Genomic DNA, 9,733 nt, shown 5'->3' on the forward strand with positions numbered 1-9,733 from the left:
GGAAAATAACTAACAAAACCTAATACATTTTCTTGGAACGTATCAACAAGCCCACCACATGAACCACCATTATCAAACCAACTCCGTGCTCAAGTCCTAAGGTTCCATGTTACTAAAACATGTTCATCATTACCATTGCATATGTCCACTAAACATGTATATGACACTTCTCCAACATCCCAAAAGCAATTCTACCCAAGGGACCCATATTAACTACCACCTAGGCTTCAACGAATGTAAAGGAAGAACTAGGTAAACTCTAACATAGGTGACTACCCATAAAGTTGATAGACATTGCATACAATTTTGTAAAATAAAACATTTAAAACATAGGTTCAAGATTATCAAGGATACTTGCTTTTTACCCAACTTTGCTCATTGTTGATGAAACATTGGTCTTGAAGTCCCTTGAACAATTCCAGAACGCTATCGACTAATCGTAGGAACTACCAACAAACAACACAAAGCAAACAGTAAGAACAACATACCAAATATCATTAGAACACTTTAAAAACACTATGGTTGGATAGGTATGATTTTATGAACATTTAGATGCAAGAATCGTCTAAATCAGAGTTAAAGTGAAAGAGAATGGGCTTTTGGAAGATTGATTAGGATGAAAAGGAAAGACTAGTTTACTTGAGTTATCTTCCTATGGGAAAAAAGTTTATTGTGCAATCATTGCACCAGGCTTGGCAACGTCATTATGCATGGTTCAAGAACTATAGGACCGACTAGACTAATGAGGATGATGTGGTGCTAACTTGGCATGTTATGCAAGCATCGACGGATTAAAGAAGAGGTACGCTAAGGTCTTGTCTTGACCACCCATGATCAAATGGCTAGGGTTATACTTCTAGGTTAAGGATACTACCGATAAGTCTACATGGCGGTAGCGGCACGCATTTCAATGAAGACAGCGATTGGGCGCGTGGCCAATGACATTGACATTGGGTTTCGGTGGCATTTCAGCGAAACGAGGGATACATCGTGTAAAATGCAGAAAGGCTCACTCAAAGGTATGGTCGGTTTTGGAAGGGGTCGTCCAAGGTAGCAGCTAAACAGAGATGACTGCTACTAGGTTTGGTGGTGACAGCGAACAGATGCAACAACAAAGACGCTCGCGTTTCTATAGATTGGCTATGAGTTTTGAGTAACCATCTGAATAGAGACATTTATATTAACCAAAAACACAATGCTATAGCACTGGTTTGGGCAGATCATCCCCTGAGAGAAGAACGATCAGCAGAGATGAGACGGGTGATGGCACTAATATGCTGCGGTGGGCAACCACGTTCCGGTCATGTCGCTCCTCAAACGGTGAAGGAATCTTAGGGTCAAGTAGAAGAATCTATGGGACACACCTTGGCGCTGATGGCATATCCATACAACTTATGGATTGACAAGGAACGCAAATGCAAATCTGGTGCACATGCAGAACACGTCCAAACTAGGGCAGCGGGCACGGTTATCGCATTCCCAGGGGCGTCGGTACTCTAATAGCCGATCTGGTTGGTGAGGGCATGGGACATGTCCTGGGGCACAAGCTCGACAAAGGGTATGGTGATTAGACCTATGGTCGGCAGGGAACATCGATGTCAATCGGCAATGGCACGACTATCCACGACGGAGACGACCATGACTGTGTAGATCAGGCTTTGGCCAGGGCTAGGGCTTGGCTAAGGACTTAGCATAATGGTAAAACCATATTAAGAGAGGAGAAGAAGCGGTCCTCACCTTTCTTCGATGCTCAAGGAAGGAGGATTCACGGAGACGACGACGTAGTGCATCACGAGCGACGGCAGCAGCGGCTCTGGTGGACGGCGAATAGCGGTGCACGGACAGGGTAGTAACAGTGTCTAGGGCTTGGAGGCATTGAATAGGAGTATGAGAGGGTATGCAACTCCTATTTATTGGGCTAGCGTTGGCTGGTTGAGGTGGAGTCCAAGCCAGATACGACTCAAGTCCGAGTTCAAGTCAGTTACGGTTTTCTTTTTTCAGAACTCTCTATTCCAAGGATGACATCTCCACCGTCCTAACTCCAAATTTGACATTTTTGGAATTTAAATTATAGTACTCGAAACACAACTTTGGTATTTATTGGAACTTTTGAAAATGCCTTCTTAATTTTCAAAAATGCACCACAAGAGAAACTGTTTGAACTCAGACTTATCTACGTAACACTGATTTCGGGGGCCATAACTCCTAGCTTCATTTTCCAAAAAGGGACTTCCATAGGTTCAAATCGAAGCCCTCGACCAGATCTACAACTTTGGTATATTCAAGAATTGGGCCCAAATATACTTTAGGTATATCTAGGGTTTAGAAAAGAAACTTTTGCAGAAAAATTTAAATTAAACTAGAGAAGGATTATATATGATTAACGATTGAATAGATGATGAATTCAAGAATTTTGAATTCCAACCAATAAGAACCTTAACTTATTCACTATTGAGTTTTACAAAAACCTTTTTGAAACCATTTTCACTCAAAACACCAAAGAGAAAGAAAGAGAAAAGAACTCTAATGCATTTACCTGGCTTCTAACAAAACTCAGCATGCAATGTACACAAAATAATAACCTATATTGATTGATTGATTAAAAAAATAGGTTTTAAACCTATTCTACTAGTGAATCTATTCGATAATCTTTGAATATTTTAAAAAGTTATAAATTCTGAAAATCAGGGTGTTACACTATTACTAGCTATTGCTGTTCTGAAATGCTCCAGCGAAGCCACCGTTATACACGCCGGACCATCCGATGAGTATAATCACAAAAATCCAGCTAAGAAACCTTCTCTGGAACAAATGCTCTGGCGAGAAGTCATTCAGTGAACGCCAGACTATCCGACGTCCACACTCACTTTCAGTAGAAATTCCAATTATGTGTAAAAAGCTCTGGCGTGTTTCATCCTCAGCGCCAAACCATCCAGCGCGTTTGATAGGGTCGAGCGTCCCGATCTTTCGGTGAGAGGATAATTTCGATCCGGTGGAGGTGACTCTTGCGATCCGACTATGAACGAACTAGTCGTGGGCACCTTAGCAATTGCCAAACCAACTCCAAAAGGTTATTGACCTTGCTGGACAGTGACATCAACCTTAACACGAGGTTCAATTCCTGCAAGCAATCGAAGAACAAGCAAGAACAAGATGAAGGCAAACTGAATTCACTCGAATGTGGGGTTCACAAATGCTATCTCTCAGGTGGTCGTTGGACACAACTGTAGATCAATGTTTGCATAATGGCTAAACTTGAACAAATGAAAACCCCCCTCATAAGGGAGGCTTGTCCTGGATTTCGTCCAGCAGCAAAAGGTAGGGCAAAATCTCCTCCTAACCTTTCCTAAACTGCCTAAAACATGACTTTGTTACATGGGCCCAACCCAAAGGATTGGTGGCGCAGCACCCCTTTATTTGTTGCTATCTTCTGGACCTTCATTCCTTAGGAGAATCACGTAGTTCAATTCATGTGCACGAGCTCGAGTCATCAGTCCTTGTATCATTTTTGGAGTTGTGGCAGCAACAGATGATGTGGCTGGAACTAAAGAAGTGGTGTCCTCATCATCCTCCCCTTTCTTGAATCGAAGTCGTCCTCGACGGAAGCTGCTCTTCCTCACCTACATGTGGCATCAAATCTGCAAGATTGAAACTAGAAGAAACACCATAGTCTGCAGGAAGGTCAAGTTTATATGCATTATCATTTATTTTTTTCAAGTATCTTGAATGGCACATCAGCACGTGGCATCAATTTGGACTTGCGCAAAGCAGGGAAACGATCCTTCCTCATGTGTAACCAAACCAAGTCACTAGGTTGAAAGGTAACATGTTGTTGTCCTTTACTACCTGTAATTTTGTTCTTTGCATTCATACACTCAATATTCTCCTTGGTTTGCTCATGTATTTTCAATATCAGATCTGCATGTTGGTTAGCTTTAAAAATCATGTCCTCGGAGGACGAAACAGAGATCAAATCAATTGGTACACGAGGAATAAAACCATAGACAATTTGGAAAGGGCACATCTTTGTGGAGGAATGGACAGAACGATTGTAAGAAAACTCAATATGAGGCAAACATTCCTCCCACATTTTTAGATTCTTCTTTAGAGTAGCCCTAAGCATGATAGACAAAGTTCGATTAACAACCTCAGTTTGACCATCAGTTTGTGGATGACATGTAGTGCTGAACAGCAACTTAGTCCCCAATTTGTTCCACAAAGTTCTCCAAAAATGACTAAGAAATTTTGTATCACGATCTGAAACTATTGTATTAGGCACACCATGCAAGCGAACAATTTCACGAAAAAATAAATCAGCAATGTGAGTAGCATCATCGCTCTTGTGACATGGTATGAAGTGAGCCATTTTAGAAAATATGTCAACAACTACAAAGATGATGTCCCTTCCCTTCTTGGTATGAGGTAATCCTAAGACAAAATCCATCAAAATATCCTCCTAAGGAATAGAAGGAACTGGGAGAGGCATGTATAAACCATGGGGATTGAGTCGTGACTTAGCTCGTTGGCATGTCAAGCAGCGAGCAACAAACCTCTCCACATCACGTCGCATCTTTGGCCAAAAGAAATGATCAACAAGAATGTCCTCGATCTTCGTGACGCCAAAATATCCCATGAGTCCACCTCCATGCGCTTCCTGTAACAACAAAAGATGAAACAAACTTGCTGGAATGCACAGCTTGTTAGTACGAAACAAAAATCCATCGTTCATGAAGAACTTGCCCCACGATCTCCCATCCATGCAATTCAGTAACACATCACAGAAATCAGGATCGAGTGCATATTGCTCCTTCAGAGTATCCAGCCAAAAAATCTTAAAATCAAGCTGAGAGAGGATAGTGTATCGGTGAGACAAAGCATCAGCAATGACATTTTCTTTCCCTTTCTTGTGTTTGATGGCATAAGGAAAAGATACAATGAATTCCACCCATTTACCATGCCTATGATTAAGATTTGATTGGTTTTTAATATGCTTCAAAGATTCATGATTGGAATGAATAATGAATTCTCTATGCCATAAGTAATGCTGCCAAGTCTCAGGTGTTCGAACTAATGCATACAATTCTTGTCATAAGTGGAATAGTTCAAACTAGAAGCACTCAATTTCTCGCTGAAATAAGCTACTAGTTCGCCCTCTTGCAGCAGGACACCACCCAACCCAATTCCATTAGCATCACATTCTAGCTCAAACATTTTAATGAAATTTGGAAGCTGAAGCAAAGGTGCATGAATCAACTTATCTTTCAAAATCATGAAAGTCTCACCTTGCGTTGGACCACAAGAGAAGGGAATACCTTTCTTCATGAGCTCATTCAATGAGGCAACGATGATGTTGAAATCGCGAACAAATCTATGGTTGAATCCAGCAGGCCCAAGGAAGCTCCTGACCTGTGTGACTGTGGCAGGAATCGGCCAACTTTGAATTGCTTCGATCTTGGCGTGGTCCACTTCGATACCCTATGCTATAACAACATAGCCAAGAAATGATACTCGGTCTGTGCAAAAGCTACACTTCTCCAGATTACCAAATAAATAGGCATTACGCAAAGCATAAAAAAACAGCACGTAAATGAGCAAGATGTTCCTCTTGCACTTGGCGTCGAATTTCTTTTGTCTCATCAGGATTGGTGCGATATGGTGCACGGTTGGGTAAAGAGGCTCCCAGAATCAGGTCAATCTGATGTTCAATGCCACAGAGAGGTGGGTGACCTGATGGTACATCCTTTGGAAAAACATCGGAGTAGTCCTGCAAAAGGTTAGTGACCGCAGGAGGCAACAAAGAGGGAACATCATCAAAGGAAAATAGGACTTGTGTGCACATGAGAGCATATCAAGCTAAAGAACGAGCAGCGCACTCATCCAAATCAACTTTAGTGGCTAGCAAAATAGACCTTTCAGTGTTATGGCATTGTGTGACGTGCGAGATTGTCCTTTCTGTTGTGCAAAATCTTTAGCTACAAGCTGATTTTCACTTGGAGCATGCTCTTGATTTTTCTCTCTACTGGCCCTAGCAAGTTCATCTTTAACAATTTGTTCTGGAGTCATTGGATGCAACACAATTTTCTTGCCGATTTGCTCGACCATGATGTTCACAATTAGTATTATATTGCCAAGGTCGACCTAATAACATGGAACATACTTGCATAGGAACAGCATCACAATCAACATAATCATGGTACGAACCCATAGTAAAGTGTACTCGCACTGATCGTGTTACCTTCAACTTACCACTTTGGTTGAGCCATTGGATGTGGTAGGGGTGGGGATGTGGTCGAGTAGGAAGATTAAGCTTTTCCACCATTTCTATACTTGCCAAGTTGTTGCAGCTCCCACCATCTATGATGATGCGAATTGACGCTCCTTAACGACACCTTTGGATTGAAAAAAGTTATGGAGCTGATTTTGTTCTGCTTTGCAATCTGAGTACTGAGTACACATTGGACTACAATGCTCAAATACTTATCAGCATCAGAGGTAGCAACATGTTCTTTGTGATCAAATGTATCTTCTTGTCCTGCAATGTTAGTGGCAAGCATGGCATATGTTTCATCATCCAAATCACTAGCTGAAGAATACTCACCATCCTCACGGATGATAAGAACTTGCTTGTTTGGACAGTCACGTATGACGTGTCCATAGCCCTTGTAGCGATGGCACTGTACATCTTTGGTATGTTTGGTAGAAGCAACTGAAGCACTTTGTGTCGAATCGCTGTGTGCAGCTTTGGGTGTTGCAGGAACTTGTGGAAGTGGTGCTGAAGTCACGGTGTGTGGTTTGTTGTTTGATGGAGATGGTGCAGCCGAATGGGAGGACGATGCAGCTGTAGTGCCTGTTTTCCAAGAGTTAGTGCGACTTGTAGAAAAGTTAGCTCGTGTCCTCGTTTGACATCCCTGCACTTTACATTCAGCTTTGCAAGCAAGATGGAACAAATGAGTAATAGGTCTGTATTCTTTGTAATCAAGGACATCCTGAATTTCACGATTCAGCCCCCCAAAAACCATGCCATAGCAGCATCCTCATTCTCAACTAAGCCACAACGCAACATACCAATTTGCAGCTGTTGATAGTACTCTTCAACAGAATTTGTACCTTGACGTAAGCCTTGTAGTTTACTAAGCATGTCACGAGCATAGTATGAAGGAACAAATATGTGTTGCATGAGCAATTTTAAAGCGTCCCAAGTTGTGGGAATGTTATTGGGATGCTTGCTACAATGTTTTCGCCACCAAATAGATGCAAAATCTGTAAACTCACTAGTTATAGCCCTAACTTGGTTATTTGTAGGAAAAGCATGGTATGCAAACTTTTGATCAACAGCTAGCTCCCAGTTAAGATAAGCATCAGGGTCATATTTACCATTGAACGTAGGGATAGTGAATTTAACTTTTGCAAAAGAATTGTCTTCATTACGTACCTCACGGCGCGGATGGTGCCTGTGCATACCTTGCTGATTTGCACGCCGATGATGAAGATCCCGAGCATTGATGTTATTGGGAAACTCTTCATGCTCAGTGTCATCAGTGTAATCAACATTACTCTATTCGTCAATCTCACTATGAGCAGCTTGGTTCTGTATAACATTAGCAAACTGTTGGGAAAGATCCTGAAGTTGTGTCATGATATTGGCCAAATTATTGTTGGTGGTGGTCTGAGCGGTCTTCATCTCATTGAGCGTTGCACCTGTTGCAATCTGGGTGCTCTCAAGCTATCCCAGGCACTCATTTATTGTTTGGATGTCGTTGTCAAGTCCTTCTACTTGTATCCTCATTTGTCGCTCAAAATACCGTATAATGCCCTTTGTTCGAGGAGAGTGCACCATGCTGTTTGCTGAATCATCTGAAGGGCCTATCATTTTTAGCACAAAGAAACAAGAGAACAAGGGACACAAGTGTATGTCCTACAACTAATAGGGCGTGGTTCTATTTAGATCACACACTCTAAAGCCATTATCACATTCTTACCAATTCTTACAAAGCTAACAGGGGTGAACTGCAACCAGCGGTGCAGCCGCTGAAGATTGGATGGAGCAATTGCCAGGTGACACAAACTCGTTCGTTGTAGAAATCTATGTAGCTATAGGAAGGTTTCACTTTGTAGCAAGGATTAGCACAAACAAGTCAGTAAATGCAAGTTGAATAAGTGCTCAAAGCACGCCCACAAGTTGCTGATCTAATCAAGGTGAGAAAGTTTTAGTAGGTTTGCGCGCAAAGAATAATGTGACCTAATGCAAGCAAGGAGAAATCTCACACCAAGTACTAGGAGAGACGCTAGCTGACTACTTAAAGCCGATATTAGGCCACAGATTGTTCGCACGATGTGGAGCACACGTAAAGAGAAATGAAGTGCAATGGAAACAGCCCCTAGCTTGAGTAGTATGTAACAGCTATTCTCAAACGATGAAAGGATTTTTTTTGCACGAAAAGGTATCTGAAAACTCGTGTCTAGCCTTCGTTATGTCCAGGGAAGGTACTGGTCACAATAAATTTTTGGATGTTTTTGTTGACCAGGGGTAAAAAGGTAATAAAAAGATTCTCTCTTCCTCTCTAAACAAGGAAATTCTGAGCACGGGACAAACTGGGATCTTTCCTTCCTATTTTGTGGATTGGCAAAAAAAATGGAATTGGGCTCTTGCCTTGCTTGGGTGCGACACAAAAGTAAAATCACAGACGACGCAACAACGATTTGGTACTTTCCTTATTTAACTAGGTGCGGCTTTTATTTTCTTTCCTCTTTTTTTTTATGCACGTTGCTTTTTTCTTTTGTCATGCTAGTTTCCGTGAGGCACAACGGTTTTGGACAGGATGATCTAACCCAATTTTTGTGTGTGGCGTTTTTATGTGGACTATAGGAATGAAAAAGCTAACTACAAAAAAACAGTAAAATCTCACCGAGCAACTTGAAATCGGATACCACTTGATAGGGTCGAGTGTCCTGATCTTTCGGTGAGAGGATAATTTCGATTTTATGGAGGTGACTCTCACGATCCGACTATGAACGAACGAGTCACGGGCACAATAGCAATCGGTGAACCAACTCCAAAAGGTTATTTACCTTGCTGGACAGCGAGATCAACCTGAACACGAGGTTCAATTCCTGCAAGCAATCGAATAACAAGCAAGAACAAGATGAAGGCAAACTGAATTCACTCGAATGTGAGGTTCACAAATGTTGTCTCTCAGGTGGTCGTTGGACACAACTGTAGATCAGTGTTTGCACAATGCCTAAACTTGAACAAATGAAAACCCCCCCTCATAAGGGAGGCTCGTCCTGGACTAAATAGAAGGGGGGGGGGGATTTCGACCAGCAGCAAAAGGTAGGGCGAAATCTCCTCCTAACCTTTCCTAAACTGCCAAAAACATGACTTTATTACATGGACCCAACCCAAAGGATTGGTGGCCCAGCACCCCTTTATTTGTTGCCATCTTCTGGACCTTCATTCCTTAGGAGAATCATGTAGATCAGTTCATGTGCACGAGCACGAGTTATCGGTCCTTGTATCATTTTTTTTGGAGTTGTGGCAGCAGCAGATGATGTGCCTGGAACTAAAGAAGTGGTGTCCTCATCATCGACTAAAGGACTGAGTTATACATCGATATCATTGCCAGGTTGTTTCAGTCCTGATATAAAGATCGATAATATAATGTATTTTCGCTTGTTACAATGCTAGGGTGGAAGGTTGTAGATCGATAATACAACACAGGTCAGGTGCTATGTG

At 41.9% G+C, this 9,733-nt stretch overlaps 1 protein-coding gene across 1 annotated transcript in view; it reads left to right on the forward strand.

Annotated features, from left to right (window-relative positions):
• The window catches only part of LOC133914670 (uncharacterized), a 75,054-nt gene extending 68,151 nt beyond the window's left edge, over positions 1-6,903 (forward strand). Inside the window, exon 3 of the mRNA XM_062357724.1 lies at positions 6,740-6,903. Coding sequence (XP_062213708.1) covers positions 6,740-6,903 — 164 coding nt within the window. The remainder of the gene's footprint in view (positions 1-6,739) is intronic.
• The last annotated feature ends 2,830 nt before the right edge of the window (positions 6,904-9,733 follow it).

Source organism: Phragmites australis, chromosome 4 (assembly GCF_958298935.1).
Source record: "Phragmites australis chromosome 4, lpPhrAust1.1, whole genome shotgun sequence".
Classification (NCBI taxonomy): domain Eukaryota; kingdom Viridiplantae; phylum Streptophyta; class Magnoliopsida; order Poales; family Poaceae; genus Phragmites; species Phragmites australis.